General features: G+C 52.1%; 1 protein-coding gene across 3 annotated transcripts in view; it reads left to right on the forward strand.

Moving 5' to 3' along the window:
- Positions 1-22509, forward strand: part of birc6 (baculoviral IAP repeat containing 6) — a 143109-nt gene that overhangs the window by 96936 nt on the left and 23664 nt on the right. For all 3 annotated transcript variants that reach the window (XM_072436816.1, XM_072436817.1, XM_072436818.1), the window contains exons 59-66: positions 68-226; positions 1524-1697; positions 2698-2885; positions 4041-4368; positions 7237-7454; positions 8636-8800; positions 8879-9038; positions 22040-22256. In XM_072436816.1, the coding sequence (XP_072292917.1) occupies positions 68-226; positions 1524-1697; positions 2698-2885; positions 4041-4368; positions 7237-7454; positions 8636-8800; positions 8879-9038; positions 22040-22256 (1609 nt within the window). The remainder of the gene's footprint in view (positions 1-67; positions 227-1523; positions 1698-2697; positions 2886-4040; positions 4369-7236; positions 7455-8635; positions 8801-8878; positions 9039-22039; positions 22257-22509) is intronic.

The raw sequence follows: 22509 nt of genomic DNA on the forward strand, positions 1-22509 counted from the left end.
GTCCTGGTCCTGGTCCTGGTCCTGGTCCTGGTCCTGGTCTAACCTGTTCCTCTCGGTCCTGGTCCAGGTCTGAAGTCTCAGTCCAAGCGTGCCCTCTCGACTCCGCCCAGACCGCCGTCTCGACGCGGTCGAGTTCTGAGCGACAAACTGAGCTCTGGATCTGGATCTGACGCCAACAAGACCATCAGTGTTCCAGTGTTCCACCTGTACCACAAGCTCATACCAGGTACTGCAGTACTACACGTACTACCTGTACCACAAGCTCATACCAGGTACTGCAGTACTACACGTACTACCTGTACCACAAGCTCATACCAGGTACTGCAGTACTACACGTACTACCTGTACCACAAGCTCATACCAGGTACTGCAGTACTACACGTACTACCTGTACCACAAGCTCATACCAGGTACTGCAGTACTACACGTACTACCTGTACCACAAGCTCATACCAGGTACTGCAGTACTACACGTACTACCTGTACCACAAGCTCATACCAGGTACTGCAGTACTACACGTACTACCTGTACCACAAGCTCATACCAGGTACTGCAGTACTACACGTACTACCTGTACCACAAGCTCATACCAGGTACTGCAGTACTACACGTACTACCTGTACCACAAGCTCATACCAGGTACTGCAGTACTACACGTACTACCTGTACCACAAGCTCATACCAGGTACTGCAGTACTGCAGTACTACACGTACTACCTGTACCACAAGCTCATACCAGGTACTGCAGTACTACACATACTACACGTACTACCTGTACCACAAGCTCATACCAGGTACTGCAGTACTACACGTACTACCTGTACCACAAGCTCATACCAGGTACTGCAGTACTATACATACTACCTGTACCACAAGCTCATACCAGGTACTGCAGTACTACACGTACTACACGTACTACCTGTACCACAAGCTCATACCAGGTACTGCAGTACTACACGTACTACACGTACTACCTGTACCACAAGCTCATACCAGGTACTGCAGTACTACACGTACTACACGTACTACCTGTACCACAAGCTCATACCAGGTACTGCAGTACTACACGTACTACACGTACTACCTGTACCACAAGCTCATACCAGGTACTGCAGTACTACACGTACTACACGTACTACCTGTACCACAAGCTCATACCAGGTACTGCAGTACTACACGTACTACACGTACTACCTGTACCACAAGCTCATACCAGGTACTGCAGTACTACACGTACTACACGTACTACCTGTACCACAAGCTCATACCAGGTACTGCAGTACTACACGTACTACACGTACTACCTGTACCACAAGCTCATACCAGGTACTGCAGTACTACACGTACGACACGTACTACAAGTCTGAATTTGAAGTGTCTGCTTCTGAGACGTTTCAGTCTGATCACAGGTGATTGTGACCTTGACCTTGACCTTGAGGTCTTCATTAGTTCCAGTTCTGTTGAATCAGGAGAACATTGAGTCTTGATTGTCTTTGTCTGAATCCCGTGTTTGTGACCTCAGGTCAGCCGTTGCCCCCGGAGATGACCCTGGCCCAGCTCCTCACGCTCCTCTACGACAGGAAGCTGCCTCAGGGATATCAGTCCATCAACCTGACCGTCAAGCTGGGGTCAAAGGTCATCTGTGACCCAGGGTTATCCAAGACCGACTCCTTCAAGAGGCTCAGGACAGAGAAAGGTAACTGACCGAGACATGGACCAGAGACATGGACCAGAGACGGGACCAGAGACATGGACCAGAGACATGGACCAGAGACATGGACCAGAGACATGGACCAGAGACATGGACCAGAGACATGGACCAGAGACATGGACCAGAGACATGGACCAAAGACATGGACCAGAGACGGGACCAGAGACATGGACCAGAGACATGGACCAGAGACATGGACCAGAGACATGGACCAGAGACATCTTTTTGGAGAGATTCAGTCCTTGTTGGAGCCGAGCGCTCTGTTCTGGTCGTAACGTCTCAGACTGTTTGTGGGATTATATTTGTGGACAAAGACAAGGACATTTCGTCTCTGTCCTCGGCGATGTCCTTCTCTCAATGATAATTTAACATTGTAAATGAGCTCTTAGAGACGAGACACAACGTCTCCAGAGAGACAGATGAAAGAGCTCTATGTCCATCATGAGACCATGTCATGTCCATCATGAGACCATGTCCATCATGAGACCATGTCATGTCCATCATGAGACCATGTCATGTCCATCATGAGACCATGTCCATCATGAGACAATGTCATGTCCATCATGAGACCATGTCATGTCCATCATGAGACCATGTCCATCATGAGACAATGTCCATCATGAGACAATGTCCATCATGAGACCATGTCCATCATGAGACCATGTCATGTCCATCATGAGACCATGTCCATCATGAGACAATGTCCATCATGAGACCATGTCCATCATGAGACCATGTCATGTCCATCATGGGACCATGTCATGTCCATCATGAGACCATGTCATGTCCATCATGAGACAATGTCCATCATGAGACAATGTCCATCATGAGACCATTTCCATCATGAGACGAGAAAAAACGGGTCTAAACTGGGACTAAACCAGGACTAAACCAGGTCTAAACCAGGACTTAAATAGTTTTGGTTAAATGGTTAAATACTTCTTCATGTGAGGCTTGAGTCTGTTTCCTGATGTGTCTCTTTCAGTGGAGGAGGTCCTGTCCCCCTGTCCTGAGGAGGAGCCCATGTCCCTGTCGGACGAGCTGGACCTCAGTGACGACGCCCTGCTGGACACTGGGCCCGTCCAGTCGCCTCTTCAGGTGTTTGCTGGGATGGGAGGCCTCGCCCTCATCGCCGAGAGACTGCCCATGCTCTACCCCGACGTCATCCAGCAGGTGTGTCCTCACTCTGTCCCCCTGTGTCCTCACTCTGTCCCCCTGTGTCCTCACTCTGTCCCCCTGTGTCCTCACTCTGTCCCTCTGTCCTCACTCTGTCCCTCTATGTCCTCACTCTGTCCCTCTGTGTCCTCACTCTGTCCCTCTGTGTCCCTCTGTGTCCTCACTCTGTCCCTCTGTGTCCTCACTCTGTCCTCACTCTGTCCCTCTGTCCTTCACTCTGTCCCTGTGTCCTTCACTCTGTCTCTGTGTCCTCACTCTGTCCCTCTGTGTCCTCACTCTGTCCCTCTGTGTCCCTCTGTGTCCTCACTCTGTCCCTCTGTGTCCTCACTCTGTCCCTCTGTGTCCTCACTCTGTCCCTCTGTGTCCTCACTCTGTCCTCACTCTGTCCCTCTGTGTCCTTCACTCTGTCCCTGTGTCCTTCACTCTGTCTCTGTGTCCTCACTCTGTCCCTCTGTGTCCTCACTCTGTCCCTCTGTGTCCTCACTCTGTCCCTCTGTGTCCTCACTCTGTCCCTCTGTGTCCTCACTCTGTCCCTCTGTGTCCTCACTCTGTCCCTCTGTGTCCCTCTGTGTCCTCACTCTGTCCCTCTGTGTCCTCACTCTGTCCCTCTGTGTCCTCACTCTGTCCCTCTGTGTCCCTCTGTGTCCTTCACTCTGTCCCTCTGTGTCCTTCACTCTGTCCCTCTGTGTCCTTCACTCTGTCCCTCTGTGTCCTTCACTCTGTCCCTCTGTGTCCTTCACTCTGTCCCTCTGTGTCCTCGCTCTGTCCCTCTGTGTCCTTCACTCTGTCCCTCTGTGTCCTCACTCTGTCCCTCTGTGTCCCTCTGTATCCTCACTCTGTCCCTCTGTGTCCTCACTCTGTCCCTCTGTGTCCTCACTCTGTCCCTCTGTGTCCCTCTGTGTCCTCACTCTGTCCCTCTGTGTCCTCACTCTGTCCCTCTGTGTCCTCACTCTGTCCCTCTGTGTCCTCGCTCTGTCCCTCTGTGTCCTTCACTCTGTCCCTCTGTGTCCTTCACTCTGTCCTTCTGCTGCGTCCAAACGTTTAATCACATTATGTTCACTTTAGTGGTCTTAGTGTTCACTATCTTTAACCCTGGTTCTGTCCTGTGTCTTTCTTGTGTCGGTCCTGCTCGGTCCTGTCGGTGCCCTTCAGGTGAGCGCTCCGGTTGTGTCCTCGTTGTCTCAGGAGAAGCCCAAAGACACAGACCAGTTCGAGTGGGTGACCATCGAGCAGTCTGGCGAGCTGGTGTACGAGGCCCCGGAGTCCATCTCGTCGGAGCCGTCTCCCATGGCCAAGCAGCAGCAGCCGCCGTCCTCGTCCTCCGCCGTGCAGACCATGTCCCCAATCCCGGCGCACTCGCTGGCGGCGTTCGGACTGTTCCTGAGGCTGCCGGGCTACGCCGAGGTCCTGCTGAAGGAGAGGAAGCACGCCCAGTGTCTCCTACGCCTCGTGCTCGGGGTCACCGACGACGGCGAGGGCAGTAAGTGTCACAGAGTACACGCTGAGGAGGGAAGATTAGGGGCATTTAGGGAAGGTTAAGGGCGTTTAAGGAAGGTTAGGAACGTTTAGGGAAGGTTATGGGCGTTTAAGCAAGGTTACGGGCGTATAGGGAAGGTTAGGGGCGTTTTAGGGAAGGTTAGGGACGTTTTAAGGAAGATTGGGGACGTTTAGGGAAGGTTAGGCACGTTTAGGGAAGGTTAGGGACGTTTTAAGGAAGATTGGGGACGTTTAGGGAAGGTTAGGCACGTTTAGGGAAGGTTAGGGACGTTTTAAGGAAGATTGGGGACGTTTAGGGAAGGTTAGGCACGTTTAGGGAAGGTTAGGGACGTTTTAAGGAAGATTGGGGACGTTTAGGGAAGGTTAGGGGCGTTTAAAGAAGGCTAGGGGCGTTTAAGGAAGGTTAGGGACGTTTTAAGGAAGATTAGGGACATTTAGGGAAGTTTAGGGAAGGTTAGGGGCGTTTAAGGAAGGTTACGGAAGGTTAGGGACGTTTTTAGGGGCGTTTAGGGAAGTTTTTTTAGGGAAGGTTAGGGACGTTTAGGGAAGGTTAGGGAAGTTTTTAGGGAAGGTTAGAGGCGTTTAGGGAAGGTTAGGGACGTTTTTAGGGGCGTTTAGGGAAGTTTTTTTAGGGAAGTTTAGGGGCGTTTAGGGAAGGTTAGGTGCGTTTAGGGAAGGTTAGGGGCGTTTAGGGAAGGTTAGGGAAGTTTTTAGGGAAGGTTAGGAGCGTTTAGGGAAGGTTAGGGGCGTTTAGGGAAGGTTAGGGAAGTTTTTAGGGAAGGTTAGGAGCGTTTAAGGAAGGTTACGGAAGGTTAGGGACGTTTTTAGGGGCGTTTAGGGAAGTTTTTTTAGGGAAGGTTAGGGACGTTTAGGGAAGGTTAGGGGCGTTTAGGGAAGGTTAGGGAAGTTTTTAGGGAAGGTTAGAGGCGTTTAGGGAAGGTTAGGGACGTTTTTAGGGGCGTTTAGGGAAGTTTTTTTAGGGAAGTTTAGGGGCGTTTAGGGAAGGTTAGGTGCGTTTAGGGAAGGTTAGGGGCGTTTAGGGAAGGTTAGGGAAGTTTTTAGGGAAGGTTAGGAGCGTTTAGGGAAGGTTAGGAGCGTTTAGGGAAGGTTAGGGGCGTTTAGGGAAGGTTAGGGGCGTTTAGGGAAGGTTAGGGGCGTTAAGGGAAGGTTAGGGAAGTTTTTAGGGAAGGTTAGGGGCGTTTAGGGAAGGTTAGGGGCGTTTAGGGAAGGTTAGGGTCGTTTAGGGAAGGTTAGAGGCGTTTAGGGAAGGTTAGGGGCGTTTAGGGAAGGTTAGGGTCGTTTAGGGAAGGTTAGGAGCGTTTAGGGAAGGTTAGGGGCGTTTAGGGAAGGTTAGGGAAGTTTTTAGGGAAGGTTAGGAGCGTTTAGGGAAGGTTAGGGGCGTTTAGGGAAGGTTAGGGGCGTTTAGGGAAGGTTAGGGGCGTTTAGGGAAGGTTAGGGGCGTTAAGGGAAGGTTAGGGAAGTTTTTAGGGAAGGTTAGGGGCGTTTAGGGAAGGTTAGGGGCGTTTAGGGAAGGTTAGGGTCGTTTAGGGAAGGTTAGAGGCGTTTAGGGAAGGTTAGGGGCGTTTAGGGAAGGTTAGGGTCGTTTAGGGAAGGTTAGGGGCATTTAGGGAAGGTTAGGGTCGTTTAGGGAAGGTTAGAGGCGTTTAGGGAAGGTTAGGGGCGTTTAGGGAAGGTTAGGGTCATTTAGGGAAGGTTAGGGGCGTTTAGGGAAGGTTAGGGGCGTTTAGGGAAGGTTAGGGGCGTTTAGGGAAGGTTAGGGGCGTTTAGGGAAGGTTAGGGTCGTTTAGGGAAGGTTAGGGGCGTTTGGGGAAGGTTAGGGGCGTTTAGGGAAGGTTAGGGGCGTTTAGGGAAGGTTAGGGTCGTTTAGGGAAGGTTAGGGGCATTTAGGGACACACTTTCAGTACGTCATACGGCTTCTTGTTAAATGATTTAAATTTGCACAGTTTTAATTGACCTGTTCAATAACCAATTCATTTTAATTAAGACGATGCAATATTGTCCAAATCAAATCAAATCAATTTATTTTTGTAAGGCCCAAAATCACAACAACAGTTGCCTCTGAGGGCCACAGGGAGAAATGAATCAACAATGTCTGTGGTGGCGATGAAGTCAGACAATGTCTGTGGTGGCGAGGGACGATGTCCCAGGGTCCTCTGTCCTTAGACTCTCCTTCTCGGCCAGGAAAAACTACAAAAAAACCTCTTTGGGAAAAAAGCGTAGAAACCTGGAGGAGTTCCAGTGAAGGAGAGATCCGACTCTCACAGACGGACACAAGGAGACTGGAGCTGGACCCACTCTTCAGGCAGATGAGGGACCGTCGGAGGCGAGCTGGACCCACTCTTCAGGCAGAAGAGGGACCGTCCACACAGGGCAGGGACCACTTCACCAGGGGAGGGGCATCTGGGTCCACAGGTCCTCAGGAGTGAGAGAAAGAAAAGAAGGCGGTGAACAGTTTGCAAGTGGAATCAAAAAATAAATATTGTTTGATAGCATAAGTAGTCAGAAGAAGAAGAGGATAGTGCTCAAGCTGTCATACTTCCCCCAGCATAGTTACTCCTAGGGCAGCGTAGCTAAAGCTGTGGGTTTATGTTTCTGTTCCTAACTAGTCTGACCATAAGCGATTTCGAAGAGGAACGTCCATTGTACAAAAGTTTGATTCAACTTCAAAGATGAAAAATGTTTGTGAATCATTAGGTGTATGTATGTATGTGTGTGTGTGTGTGTGTGTGTGTATATATATATATATATATATATATATATATATATATATATATATATATCAAATTATATTAAATTAAAATAAAATAACCCGGTCTTCTCCCTCCCCCAGGTCACATCCTCCAGTCCCCTTCGGCGAATGTCCTTCCCACTCTTCCCTTCCACGTGCTGCGGGCCTTGTTCAGCTCGACTCCTCTGACCACCGACGATGGCGTTCTTCTGCGGCGGATGGCGCTGGAGATCGGCGCCATTCACCTGATTCTGGCGTGTCTGTCGGCGCTGAGCCACCATGCGCCACGCAACCCCAACGCCCCCTCCAGCGTGTCTGAGGTACTGCGCCCTCCTCTTTAGTCTGTGTCAAAAATGTGAAGAAAAACAAACATGGAGGCGCCCGAATGCCACTTTTACACGAATGCCATTCATTTCAAACACTTTGTCATCGTGGCGTCTAACGTGTCTAAATGGTCACTTTAGTGGGCGGAGTCATCAGTGCCCTAAGCTCTTAACATCATAAGCAGAACCATATTCAGACGAGCTGTAATGTGGAGTCTTCTGTTTGTGAGGCAGATTTACGGGCGTCGGCCTGAGCGTGTGCCAGGCCCTGACGCGCCTTCGTCCTTCACAGACGCCATAAATCCATCTTCTCCTGGAGCTCGGCCCAGAGGCGCGTCATCCGCCCGGGCCCCAGGAAACAGACCCCAAACGTGCTCGAAATCCACTTCTGAGCCACAGCGCGTCATTCGCCGTTCCTTTTTATTAAAGACCGAGGTTTAACTACATGTAATCCCTCGTCCGTCCAGCAGGGGGCCTGGTAGAAACATGACTTGGCTTTAATAACTGGCCCAATAATGTTTGTAATGACATTTACACACGTTTGAGCTCATTCTGTGGAAATGTACTGTGGATACTGTCGAGATCATTTCTTACTTTGACCTTGAGGGCGGAGTCGGGTGTGATTTGTGACCGTGAGGGCGGAGTCGGGTGTGATTTGTGACCGTGAGGGCGGAGTCGGGTGTGATTTGTGACCGTGAGGGCGGAGTCGGGTGTGATTTGTGACCGTGAGGGCGGAGTCGGGTGTGATTTGTGACCTTGAGGGCGGAGTCGGGTGTGAGTTGTGACCTTGAGGGCGGAGTCGGGCGTGAGTTGTGACCTTGAGGGCGGAGTCACATGTGATTTGTGACCTTGAGGGCGGAGTCGGGCGTGAGTTGTGACCTTGAGGGCGGAGTTGGGTGTGATTTGTGACCTTGAGGGCGGAGTCGGGTGTGAGTTGTGACCTTGAGGGCGGAGTCGGGCGTGAGTTGTGACCTTGAGGGCGGAGTGGGGCGTGAGTTGTGACCTTGAGGGCGGAGTCGGCGTGAGTTTTGACCTTGAGGGCGGAGTCGGGCGTGAGTTTTGACCTTGAGGGCGGAGTCGGGCGTGAGTTTTGACCTTGAGGGCGGAGTCGGGTGTGATTTGTGACCTTGAGGGCGGAGTCGGGCGTGAGTTGTGACCTGTTTGTGTGGCGTCCTCAGCCTCAGATGTCCAGCTGCCCTGGAGGCGGCACGTCTGAGGAGCAGCAGCTGTACTGGGCCAAAGGAACCGGCTTCGGCACCGGCTCCACAGCCAGTGGCTGGGACGTGGAGCAGGCTCTGACCAAGCAGAGGCTGGAGGAGGAGCATGTGACCTGTCTGCTGCAGGTGAGGCTCCGACCGGGCCAGGACCAGGGTCTGGACCGGGCCTGGACCGGGCCTGACCACAGTGTTTGTGCTCTTCAGGTGTTGGCGAGTTACATTAACCCTTCAGGTTCCAGCGGCGCTCACAGCTCAGACTGTGAGAGCAGGTCCAACACTGCAGCGCTCCCTAGTGTCCTCCAGGAGCTACTGTCCCAGTCCTGCCTCATCCCGGCCATGTCGTCCTACCTGCGCAACGACTCAGGTAAACAACAACAACACAACATGTAAACACACCCCATGTGACCAGATGTCGGCCACGCCTTCAGACTGAACCTCAGAGCTGAACCTCAGAGCTGAACCTCAGAGCTGGATCAACTGTTTTCTACACTTTTTATGTCTAATATAGAATGATTATTTGTCTGCTCCCCATTGTTGTTGTTGTTGTTGTTTTGGTCGTGCTCTGTGGCTGTAGGGGGCGCTCTGTCACAGGGGGCGCTCTGGCACATGGAATCACTTCATCTGCACATTGATGCTACTTTCAGATTATGACCAATGAGTTGATGTAAATAGTAGTGGTCCAAGGACAGAGCCTTGAGAAACGCCTTTAGATCAGATCAGAAAATTCAGATTGAAATCATCAGTAGAAACGACTTGAGTCGTGTTTGTGGAACCCAAAACCATCCAGACGATCCACTGAACGACCTTTGACCTTTGCACATGCTTCATGACTGTCCAGTGAAACGGTGAGGTCAGTTATGACTTAAGGGATCGATGTTTCTGAAAATGTGGACCTGAATGAAACCTTCTGCATGTTTATTGCTCTCTACATATAGACTTTATTCAAATACTTTATATACTTTACTGCTACATTTAAGTCAAACATCCACAAATAAGTCCCACAGAAAAGTCCCGTTTATCCTGGATTATGAGCGTCATTGATAGAAAAATAGATTTGTCCTCTGAGTGAAACATTTATTTATCCCCAGCTTGGTTTATTAAAGCAATAATCGGGCGGAGTCTCACCATCTTCAAACAGGAAGTGATGACGTCAGAGTGACACAGAGTTAAACAAGTTCAAAAGCATTTTTACACCAAATGATTAAATATGAATTAACTTTAAATGCTCAAACGGAACATCTGTGTTATCCGCCCGGGTCGTCCCCTTCAAAGTAAGAGCGCTCCTGTGCGTCGCCACCAAAGCAGTCGTCTCCTTCAAAGTAAAAGCGCTGCAACATTTTTACACACATCTTACAACTTTATGGCATAAAACAGCTGTACATATGTTTTTGGCTTCAGCGCGTCATTATTCAAAAGTACATCACCTGATTATTGGCATTTACAAAAATGGTTTTATAGAACTGCACAATAGTTTAAAATACGTTAAAACTCAACTGTCCGAGTTTTAGAGTCCACTTTCTGAATTAAAATATTCCGGATTCAGATTGTTTGTCCTCTGTGTCATGGCGGTCGTTGGGGTCGTAGTGTTGGTCGTGGTCTTGGCGGTGGCTGCCGTTGTGGTCTTTGCAGTCGTGGCGGTCGTTGGGGTCGTGGTTGCGGCGGTCGTCACAGCGGTGGTTTAGGCAGAAGTGGTCTCGCTCAGAGCGTGGTGTAGATGTAGACAAAGACGATGACGAACAGGTTGAGGAAAGTTCCCACGATGCCGAGCAGAGCCAGGACGGACTCCTCCTGCTCCTCCTTCAGCTCCAGGTCTTTGACGTCCTCCAGCGTCAGCACCGTCCGGCCCATGGTCCAGAAACTGACCCGACCGAAGCTAACAAGAGGAAGAGACTTTAACAACATTTAAACTGTCACGCAAACAAACTCATGTTTTCTTGTCAAATCTAAATGACACTTTTTACTCCTGAGCTCGACCTGAGTCACAAAGTCGTTCAGTAATTCCAGTGTGTGTGAGGGGCGTGGCTAAAGCTAGTGTGTGTGTGTGTGTGTGTGTGTGTGTGTGAGGGGCGTGACTAAAGCTAGTGTGTGTGAGGGGCGTGGCTAAAGCTAGTGTGTGTGTGAGGGGCGTGGCTAAAGCTAGTGTGTGTGTGAGGGGCGTGACTAAAGCTAGTGTGTGTGAGGGGCGTGGCTAAAGCTAGTGTGTGTGTGTGAGGGGCGTGGCTAAAGCTAGTGTGTGTGAGGGGCGTGGCTAAAGCTAGTGTGTGTGAGGGGCGTGGCTAAAGCTAGTGTGTGTGTGAGGGGCGTGGCTAAAGCTAGTGTGTGTGTGTGTGTGTGAGGGGCGTGACTAAAGCTAGTGTGTGTGAGGGGCGTGGCTAAAGCTAGTGTGTGTGTGAGGGGCGTGGCTAAAGCTAGTGTGTGTGAGGGGCGTGGCTAAAGCTAGTGTGTGTGAGGGGCGTGGCTAAGGCTAGTGTGTGTGTGAGGGGCGTGGCTAAAGCTAGTGTGTGTGAGGGGCGTGGCTAAAGCTAGTGTGTGTGAGGGGCGTGGCTAAAGCTAGTGTGTGTGTGAGGGGCGTGGCTAAAGCTAGTGTGTGTGAGGGGCGTGGCTAAAGCTAGTGTGTGTGTGTGTGAGGGGCGTGGCTAAAGCTAGTGTGTGTGTGTGAGGGGGTGGCTAAAGCTAGTGTGTGTGAGGGGCGTGGCTAAAGCTAGTGTGTGTGTGAGGGGCCTGGCTAAAGCTAGTGTGTGTGAGGGGCGTGGCTAAAGCTAGTGTGTGTGAGGGGCGTGGCTAAAGCTAGTGTGTGTGAAGGGCGTGGCTAAAGCTAGTGTGTGTGAGGGGCGTGGCTAAAGCTAGTGTGTGTGAGGGGCGTGGCTAAAGCTAGTGTGTGTGTGGGGCGTGGCTAAAGCTAGTGTGTGTGTGAGGGGCGTGGCTAAAGCTAGTGTGTGTGTGAGGGGCGTGGCTAAAGCTAGTGTGTGTGTGAGGGGCGTGGCTAAAGCTAGTGTGTGTGTGTGAGGGGCGTGGCTAAAGCTAGTGTGTGTGTGTGAGGGGCGTGGCTAAAGCTAGTGTGTGTGTGTGAGGGGCGTGGCTAAAGCTAGTGTGTGTGTGTGAGGGGCGTGGCTAAAGCTTGTGTGTGTGTGTGAGGGGCGTGGCTAAAGCTAGTGTGTGTGTGTGTGAGGGGCGTGGCTAAAGCTAGTGTGTGTGAGGGGCGTGGCTAAAGCTAGTGTGTGTGAGGGGCGTGGCTAAAGCTAGTGTGTGTGAGGGGCGTGGCTAAAGCTAGTGTGTGTGAGGGGGGGTGGCTAAAGCTAGTGTGTGTGAGGGGGGGTGGCTAAAGCTAGTGTGTGTGAGTGAGGGGCGTGGCTAAAGCTAGTGTGTGTGAGGGGCGTGGCTAAAGCTAGTTTGTGTGAGGGGCGTGGCTAAAGCTAGTGTGTGTGAGGGGCGTGGCTAAGGCTAGTGTGTGTGTGAGGGGCGTGGCTAAAGCTAGTGTGTGTGAGGGGCGTGGCTAAAGCTAGTGTGTGTGTGAGGGGCGTGGCTAAAGCTAGTGTGTGTGTGAGGGGCGTGGCTAAAGCTAGTGTGTGTGTGTGTGTGTGAGGGGCGTGGCTAAAGCTAGTGTGTGTGTGTGTGAGGGGCGTGGCTAAAGCTAGTGTGTGTGTGTGAGGGGGTGGCTAAAGCTAGTGTGTGTGAGGGGCGTGGCTAAAGCTAGTGTGTGTGTGAGGGGCCTGGCTAAAGCTAGTTTGTGTGAGGGGCGTGGCTAAAGTTAGTGTGTGTGAGGGGCGTGGCTAAAGCTAGTGTGTGTGAGGGGCGTGGCTAAAGCTAGTGTGTGTGAGGGGCGTGGCTAAAGCTAGTGTGTGTGAGGGGCGTGGCTAAAGCTAGTGTGTGTGTGAGGGGCGTGGCTAAAGCTAGTGTGTGTGTGAGGGGCGTGGCTAAAGCTAGTGTGTGTGTGTGAGGGGCGTGGCTAAAGCTAGTGTGTGTGTGTGAGGGGCGTGGCTAAAGCTAGTGTGTGTGTGTGAGGGGCGTGGCTAAAGCTAGTGTGTGTGTGTGAGGGGCGTGGCTAAAGCTAGTGTGTGTGTGTGAGGGGCGTGGCTAAAGCTAGTGTGTGTGTGTGAGGGGCGTGGCTAAAGCTAGTGTGTGTGTGTGTGTGTGAGGGGCGTGGCTAAAGCTAGTGTGTGTGTGTGTGAGGGGCGTGGCTAAAGCTAGTGTGTGTGAGGGGCGTGGCTAAAGCTAGTGTGTGTGAGGGGCGTGGCTAAAGCTAGTGTGTGTGAGGGGCGTGGCTAAAGCTAGTGTGTGTGAGGGGGGGTGGCTAAAGCTAGTGTGTGTGAGTGAGGGGCGTGGCTAAAGCTAGTGTGTGTGAGGGGCGTGGCTAAAGCTAGTGTGTGTGTGAGGGGCGTGGCTAAAGCTAGTGTGTGTGTGTGTGAGGGGCGTGGCTATAGCTAGTGTGTGTGTGAGGGGCGTGGCTAAAGCTAGTGTGTGTGAGGGGCGTGGCTAAAGCTAGTGTGTGAGACACACACGTTTAGCACACACGCATGTTTAGCACACACATGTTTAGCACACACAAATGTTTAGAACACACATGTTTAGCACACACAAATGTTTAGAACACACACATGTTTAGCACACACATGTTTAGCACACACACATGTTTAGCACACCCATGTTTAGCACACACACATGTTTAGCACACACACATGTTTAGCACACACACATGTTTAGCACACACACATGTTTAGCACACACACATGTTTTGCACACACACATGTTTAGCACACACATGTTTAGCACACACACATGTTTAGCACACACACATGTTTAGCACACACACATGTTTAGCACACACACATGTTTAGCGCACACATGTTTAGCGCACACATGTTTAGCGCACACACATGTTTAGCGCACACACATGTTTAGCGCACACATGTTTAGCACACACACATGTTTAGCACACACATGTTTAGCGCACACACATGTTTAGCACACACATGTTTAGCACACACATGTTTAGCGCACACACATGTTTAGCACACACATGTTTAGCACACACGCATGTTTAGCACACACGCATGTTTAGCGCACACGCATGTTTAGCGCACACACATGTTTAGCGCACACGCATGTTTAGCGCACACGCATGTTTAGCGCACACGCATGTTTAGCGCACACACATGTTTAGCGCACACACATGTTTAGCACACACATGTTTAGCACACACATGTTTAGCGCGCACACATGTTTAGCACGCACATGTTTAGCGCACACACATGTTTAGCACACACATGTTTAGCACACACATGTTTAGCGCACACACATGTTTAGCGCACACACATGTTTAGCACACACATGTTTAGCACACACATGTTTAGCACACACATGTTTAGCGCACACACATGTTTAGCGCACACACATGTTTAGCGCACACACATGTTTAGCGCACACACATGTTTAGCGCACACACATGTTTAGCGCACACACATGTTTAGCACACACATGTTTAGCACACACATGTTTAGCACACACATGTTTAGCACACGAGTTAAAGGTGAAGGAGGTGAAATCTCTTCTGACTCTGAACCCTCTCACTGCTGCTGCCCTCTCACTGCTGCTGCCCTCTCACTGCTGCTGCCCTCTCACTGCTGCTGCCCTCTCACTGCTGCTGCCCTCTCACTGCTGCTGCCCTCTCACTGCTGCCCTCTCACTGCTGCCCTCTCACTGCTGCTGCCCTCTCACTGCTGCTGCCCTCTCACTGCTGCCCTCTCACTGCTGCTGCCCTCTCACTGCTGCTGCCCTCTCACTGCTGCTGCCCTCTCACTGCTGCCCTCTCACTGCTGCCTTGTCTTGAGCCCGTAAAGGAATAATGGAGGATTTTTGGCGAGTGTTCTGAGTCTCATTTCCTGGTGGTGTGGACAGTAGTTCTCCCACATGTCACTCATTCCCTGCGTGCTCCTGCACACCTGCAGCCTGGTTCCCATGGTTACACATGTAACAAGTTCAAATCCTGTTGTTTCGGTTCATTCACATTCATCCGGTCTCACACCAGCTCCACCTTGTGACCTCATCAGGTGGCGCTCCAGAAGTGCTCCTCTGCGTTTTTAAGCCTTCACCCGACTCTTTAAACTGACTTTTATGCCTTTTACCACTTTGAAAGAACCTCTTACCCCCAAAGCGTTTAAGACGTGCTCGTTTGACATCTGAGTCGCCGTGGTAACGCTGCTCCGGAGCGGTCACCCTGGTCCACACATGCGTGAACACTCCCCGCTCTCTGTGTTGTCCTCGCTGTCCGGCTTCGACCACACAAACAAACGAAGCTCCTCCAGAACCTTCAAAATGTCTCCACTTGTTTTTGCAAATCTCAGTCTCAAATCCGTCTCATTTTCTCCTCCTTTAATCCCTTTATTCTCTTTTACTTTCTCTAAATGAAAGTTTATTCCACTCTAGACCTTCTTTTTTCCCGTCGTTAGTTTTGCCTTTGTGAAAATGCTGCTCCGGACACAGAGCGGGTCACTTCCTCCCGGGGCCGCCCGGTGTAAATGTCTTGTTCCTTCAGCCTCTCGATTCTCGTGTCGCTCCAGAAATCTGTCAAAAAGTGTCCGAAACGAAAAGATCTGTAAAACTAAACTCCTTTGGCTCTTCTCCTTCCTCCTCTTCCTCCTCTTCCTCCTCTTCCTCCTCTTTCTCCTCTTTCTCCTCTTTCTCCTCTTTCTCCTCTTTCTCCTCTTTCTCTTTCTCTTTCTCTTCTCGTTGATGAAAAGCGTTGAAACGTCTGACTCGACCACGAGTTTCTGTAAATTCCTCGTTTCAGACCCGTAGTGGCTCTCGTCCTCCCTTGCTCCTCCCTCTCCCTCCCTCCTCCCTCACTCCCGTCTTCCCTCGTCTTCCCTCGCTCTCGTCCTCCCTCGTCCTCCCTCGTCCTCCCTCGCTCCCTCGTCTTCCCTCTTCCTTCCTCGCTCTCGTCCTCCCTCGTCCTCCTTCGCTCTCGTCCTCCCTCGCTCCCTCGTCTTCCCTCTTCCTCCCTCGCTCTCGTTCTCCCTCGCTCTCGTCCTCCCTCGCTCTCGTCCTCCCTCGCTCCCTCGTCTTCCCTCTTCCTCCCTCGCTCTCGTTCTCCCTCGCTCTCGTCCTCCCTCGCTCTCGTCCTCCCTCGCTCCCTCGTCTTCCCTCGTTCTCCCTCGCTCTCGTCCTCCCTCGCTCTCGTCCTCCCTCGCTCACTCGTCCTCCCTCGCTCCCTCGTCTTCCCTCTTCCTCCCTCGCTCTCGTTCTCCCTCGCTCTCGTTCTCCCTCGCTCTCGTCCTCCCTCGCTCTCGTCCTCCCTCGCTCTCGTCCTCCCTCGCTCTCGTCCTCCCTCGCTTCCTCGTCTTCCCTCGCTCCCTCGTCTTCCCTCTTCCTCCCTCGCTCTCGTTCTCCCTCGCTCTCGTCCTCCTCGCTCTCGTCCTCCCTCGCTTCCTCGTCTTCCCTCGTCTTCCCTCGCTCACTCGTCCTCCCTCGCTCCCTCGTCTTCCCTCTTCCTCCCTCGCTCTCGTTCTCCCTCGCTCTCGTCCTCCCTCGCTCTCGTCCTCCCTCGCTCTTGTTCTCCCTCGCTCTCGTTCTCCCTCGCTCTCGTCCTCCCTCGCTCTCGTCCTCCCTCGCTCTCGTCCTCCCTCGCTCTCGTCCTCCCTCGCTTCCTCGTCTTCCCTCGCTCCCTCGTCCTCCCTCGCTCTCGTCCTCCCTCGCTTCCTCGTCTTCCCTCGCTCCCTCGTCCTCCCTCGCTCTCGTCCTCCCTCGCTTCCTCGTCTTCCCTCGCTCCCTCGTCCTCCCTCGCTCTCGTCCTCCCTCGCTCTCGTCGGCAGGTACGGGAGCAGACGTGGGAGGACCACGCTTTGCAATAACCGAGCGGAAGAATTGAAGAGAGAGAGAAGGAGGAGGAGAAGATGTGTGAGAGAGAGAGAGAGCGAGAGAGGGGGGAGCGAGAGCGGCGACACAAACAAGAGGAGAGAGAGAGAACAAAGGGCAAGGAATAAAGAAAGAGGGTCACGGGAAAATAAGGAGGGGAGAGATGGACTGTGAAGGAAAGGAAGATGAGAGAAGGAAAAGGAGATAAGGAGATAGGAGAGGGGGAGAGAGAGACAAAAAGAGGAGGAGAGGGGGAAACTGAGTGGAATATTAAGGAATGGGGGAGGAGAAAACAAGAGAATGAGTAAGAAGATGGAGACAAAGAGACAATCGGGGAAGAAGAAGAGAGAGAGAGAGAGAGAGAGAGAGAGAGAAGGGAGACAAAAGAGGAGGAAAGGGGCACGATACAAATGAGAGAGAGGGAGGAGAGGAAAAGGAGGTGAAGGAAGGCAAGGCTTAATTTAAAGATATGAAAGAATGGAGGAGGAGCAGAGGAAGCGTTGTGCCCCTCCCACTGGTGTCACTGCTCACTTTTCCGTCTTGGTTGGATTGGTGGATGTCTCTCTGGCTCTCGCTCCCCGTCTGAGCTCGTCGTTGTCGTGATGAACTTTACAGTCGTTTCTGTTGTAGCTGCGCCTGTGCTAGCTTAGCTTTAGCTTGTATGCTAACGGCAGGGGGAGATAAAGGACACTCGGGGGGCCGCCGCACTCGGGGGGGCCGCGCCCACGGGCTTAATGAGAGTCTGACCTTTCCACACGTGTCCGCTCGTTAGTCCTGTGGTATTTCAGCCTCGTCTCAGCGGGCGACGAGCACAGACCGATAACGATAAAAGTGAATATTCTGATTTGAGGCGCAGAAGGTGAACGGAGCAGAAATGTCCCTTTAGACACGCTTCTGTCCCTTTAGACACGCTTCTGTCCCTCTTTAGACACGCTTCTGTCCCCCTTTAGACACGCTTCTGTCCCTTTAGACACGCTTCTGTCCCTCTTTAGACACGCTTCTGTCCCTCTTTAGACACGCTTCTGTCCCTTTAGACACGCTTCTGTCCCTCTTTAGACACGCTTCTGTCCCTCTTTAGACACGCTTCTGTCCCCCTTTAGACACGCTTCTGTCCCTCTTTAGACACGCTTCTGTCCCCCTTTAGACACGCTTCTGTCCCTCTTTAGACACGCTTCTGTCCCTTTAGACACGCTTCTGTCCCTCTTTAGACACGCTTCTGTCCCCCTTTAGACACGCTTCTGTCCCTCTTTAGACACGCTTCTGTCCCCCTTTAGATACGCTTCTGTCCCTTTAGACACGCTTCTGTCCCTCTTTAGACACGCTTCTGTCCCTCTTTAGACACGCTTCTGTCCCCCTTTAGACACGCTTCTGTCCCTTTAGACACGCTTCTGTCCCTCTTTAGACACGCTTCTGTCCCCCTTTAGACACGCTTCTGTCCCTCTTTAGACACGCTTCTGTCCCTTTAGACACGCTTCTGTCCCTTTCGACACGCTTCTGTCCCTTTAGACACGCTTCTGTCCCTCTTTAGACACGCTTCTGTCCCTCTTTAGACACGCTTCTGTCCCTCTTTAGACACGCTTCTGTCCCCCTTTAGACACGCTTCTGTCCCTCTTTAGACACGCTTCTGTCCCTTTAGACACGCTTCTGTCCCTCTTTAGACATGCTTCTGTCCCCCTTTAGACACGCTTCTGTCCCTCTTTAGACACGCTTCTGTCCCCCTTTAGATACGCTTCTGTCCCTTTAGACACGCTTCTGTCCCTCTTTAGACACGCTTCTGTCCCTCTTTAGACACGCTTCTGTCCCCCTTTAGACACGCTTCTGTCCCTTTAGACACGCTTCTGTCCCTCTTTAGACACGCTTCTGTCCCCCTTTAGACACGCTTCTGTCCCCCTTTAGACACGCTTCTGTCCCTTTAGACACGCTTCTGTCCCTTTCGACACGCTTCTGTCCCTCTTTAGACACGCTTCTGTCCCTTTAGACACGCTTCTGTCCCTCTTTAGACACGCTTCTGTCCCTCTTTAGACACGCTTCTGTCCCTTTAGACACGCTTCTGTCCCTCTTTAGACACGCTTCTGTCCCCCTTTAGACACGCTTCTGTCCCCCTTTAGACACGCTTCTGTCCCCCTTTAGACACGCTTCTGTCTCTTTAGACACGCTTCTGTCCCTCTTTAGACACGCTTCTGTCCCTCTTTAGACACGCTTCTGTCCCTCTTTAGACACGCTTCTGTCCCTTTAGACACGCTTCTGTCCCTCTTTAGACACGCTTCTGTCCCTTTAGACACGCTTCTGTCCCTCTTTAGACACGCTTCTGTCCCTCTTTAGACACGCTTCTGTCCCCCTTTAGATACGCTTCTGTCCCTTTAGACACGCTTCTGTCCCTCTTTAGACACGCTTCTGTCCCTCTTTAGACACGCTTCTGTCCCCCTTTAGACACGCTTCTGTCCCCCTTTAGACACGCTTCTGTCCCTCTTTAGACACGCTTCTGTCCCTCTTTAGACACGCTTCTGTCCCTTTAGACACGCTTCTGTCCCTCTTTAGACACGCTTCTGTCCCTCTTTAGACACGCTTCTGTCCCTTTAGACACGCTTCTGTCCCTCTTTAGACACGCTTCTGTCCCCCTTTAGACACGCTTCTGTCCCTCTTTAGACACGCTTCTGTCCCTTTAGACACGCTTCTGTCCCTTTAGACACGCTTCTGTCCCTCTCTAGACACGCTTCTGTCCCTTTAGACACGCTTCTGTCCCTCTTTAGACACGCTTCTGTCCCTTTAGACACGCTTCTGTCCCTTAGACACGCTTCTGTCCCTTTAGACACGCTTCTGTCCCTCTTTAGACACGCTTCTGTCCCCCTTTAGACACGCTTCTGTCCCTCTTTAGACACGCTTCTGTCCCTCTTTAGACACGCTTTTGTCCCTCTTTAGACACGCTTCTGTCCCTCTTTAGACACGCTTCTGTCCCTTTAGACACGCTTCTGTCCCTTTAGACACGCTTCTGTCCCTCTTTAGACACGCTTCTGTCCCCCTTTAGACACGCTTCTGTCCCTCTTTGGACACGCTTCTGTCCCTCTTTAGACACGCTTCTGTCCCTCTTTAGACACGCTTCTGTCCCTTTAGACACGCTTCTGTCCCTCTTTAGACACGCTTCTGTCCCTCTTTAGACACGCTTCTGTCCCTCTTTAGACACGCTTCTGTCCCTCTTTAGACACGCTTCTGTCCCTCTTTAGACACGCTTCTGTCCCTCTTTAGACACGCTTCTGTCCCTTTAGACACGCTTCTGTCCCTCTTTAGACACGCTTCTGTCCCTTTAGACACGCTTCTGTCCCTCTTTAGACACGCTTCTGTCCCTCTTTAGACACGCTTCTGTCCCTCTTTAGACACGCTTCTGTCCCTTTAGACACGCTTCTGTCCCTTTAGACACGCTTCTGTCCCCCTTTAGACACGCTTCTGTCCCTTTAGACACGCTTCTGTCCCTCTTTAGACACGCTTCTGTCCCTCTTTAGACACGCTTCTGTCCCCCTTTAGACACGCTTCTGTCCCTCTTTAGACACGCTTCTGTCCCTTTAGACACGCTTCTGTCCCTCTTTAGACACGCTTCTGTCCCCCTTTAGATACGCTTCTGTCCCTTTAGACACGCTTCTGTCCCTTTAGACACGCTTCTGTCCCTTTAGACACGCTTCTGTCCCTCTTTAGACACGCTTCTGTCCCTCTTTAGACACGCTTCTGTCCCTTTAGACACGCTTCTGTCCCTCTTTAGACACGCTTCTGTCCCTCTTTAGACACGCTTCTGTCCCTTTAGACACGCTTCTGTCCCTTTAGACACGCTTCTGTCCCTCTTTAGACACGCTTCTGTCCCTTTAGACACGCTTCTGTCCCTCTTTAGACACGCTTCTGTCCCCCTTTAGACACGCTTCTGTCCCTTTTTGAGCTCTTTATTTACACTTTATCTTAGATTAGACCCTGGACACGCCACACTTCATGTTTCTTGGCATTATATTTGAGCCTCTGGCCCCGCCCGAGCCTCTGGCCCCGCCCGAGCCTCTGCCCCTGCTCCCGCCTTTGCCCCCGGCGTTGAACAGCAGCAGATTAAATCCAGGAGGGGTCAGCGGCGAGAGGAGGGGTCAGCGGCAAGAGGAGGGGTCAGCGGCGAGAGGAGGGGTCAGCGGCGAGAGGAGGGGTCAGCGGCGAGAGGAGGGGTCAGCGGCGAGAGGAGGGGTCAGCGGCGAGAGGAGGGGTCAGCGGCGAGAGGACCAGAATTTCAATATAAATGTTAAACAGCCTCAGTCACAACAGCGGCGCGAGGAGCCGGCCACGCCTCTCACACGTTCTTCAGATTGATTGGCTTTGGAGCGGCCGGTCAAGTGCTTGAATTTACTCCTGAATTGATGTCAATCCAACAAATGTTTATTTGTGGAGCACAAGTCAAGAGCTTCACAGAGAGAACAAGCAACAACATCACGAACCTTCATTTCTATTGTTCAGTTTAACAGTTCGGCTGACATGAACCAGATCTGTGGCCCACAGGGGGCCCACAGGGGGCCCACAGGGGCCAATGTGGCCCACAGGGGGCCCACAGGGGGCCCACAGGGGCCAATGTGGCCCACAGGGGCCCACAGGGGCCAATGTGGCCCACAGGGGGCCCACAGGGGGCCCACAGGGGCCAATGTGTGACGTTGCCATGGTGACAGGCTTCTCTGTGATGGACACTTTCAGATTGATTCTTTCCCATGTCAGCGCACTATCTGCCTCTGCACACGTCTGTGCTGAGCGTGTGGATCTATGACCACGCCTCTCTGGGCGACGCCTCCTCCTTGTGGGTGGAGCTTTGTATCTTTAACGACGATCCCGGTCTCGTCTGCCCCGCCCGAGATTTATCTTTAACTAAACTAAATGTCCCAGACAAAACTCCACCAAAGCTTTTAGTGTTAAACTGGCTCTTGACCAGTGGCTCTTGACCAGTGGGTCAGTGGCTCTTCTGGACTTTGAAAGACTGAAGTTTGATCATTATTTTTATAACATAACTTCCTCTCTCTGTGTGGTCAGTGCTGGTCACTAAGGCTCTTCCCCTCTGTGTGGTCAGTGCTGGTCACTAAGGCTCTTTCCCTCTGTGTGGTCAGTGCTGGTCACTAAGGCTCTTCCCCTCTGTGTGGTCAGTGCTGGTCACTAAGGCTCTTTCCCTCTGTGTGGTCAGTGCTGGTCACTAAGGCTCTTCCCCTCTGTGTGGTCAGTGCTGGTCACTAAGGCTCTTCCCCTCTGTGTGGTCAGTGCTGGTCACTAAGGCTCTTCCCCTCTGTGTGGTCAGTGCTGGTCACTAAGGCTCTTCCCCTCTGTGTGGTCAGTGCTGGTCACTAAGGCTCTTCCCCTCTGTGTGGTCAGTGCTGGTCACTAAGGCTCTTCCTCTCTGTGTGGTCAGTGCTGGTCACTAACGCGCTTCCTCTCTGTGTGGTCAGTGCTGGTCACTAACAGGCTTCCTCTCTGGTCAGTGCTGGTCACTAAGGCTCTTCCTCTCTGTGTGGTCAGTGCTGGACATGGCTCGTCACGTTCCTCTGTACCGCGCCCTCCTGGAGCTGCTCAGAGCCATCTCATCCAGCACCGCTCTGGTTCCTCTGCTGCTGCCGCTGACCGGAGACATTCTGGACGCCGAGGACGAGGACGAGGAGCCGGACGGACAGAGCTCTGTGGGACACCTGCTGGCCAAGATGAAGACCTGCGTCGACACCTACACCAACAGACTCAGGTACGCAACTGACACCAACAGACTCAGGTACGCAACTGACACCAACAGACTCAGGTACGCAACTGACACCAACAGACTCAGGTACGCAACTGACACCAACAGACTCAGGTACGCAACTGACACCAACAGACTCGGGTACGCAACTGACACCAACAGACTCAGGTACGCAACTGACACCAACTGACTCGGGTACGCAACTGACACCAACAGACTCAGGTACGCAACTGACACCAACAGACTCAGGTACGCAACT

The sequence above is a fragment of the Eucyclogobius newberryi genome, unplaced genomic scaffold (genome assembly GCF_026437365.1).
Source record: "Eucyclogobius newberryi isolate DKJ021-1_F unplaced genomic scaffold, fEucNew1.0.hap1 SCAF_8, whole genome shotgun sequence".
Lineage (NCBI taxonomy): Eukaryota > Metazoa > Chordata > Actinopteri > Gobiiformes > Gobiidae > Eucyclogobius > Eucyclogobius newberryi.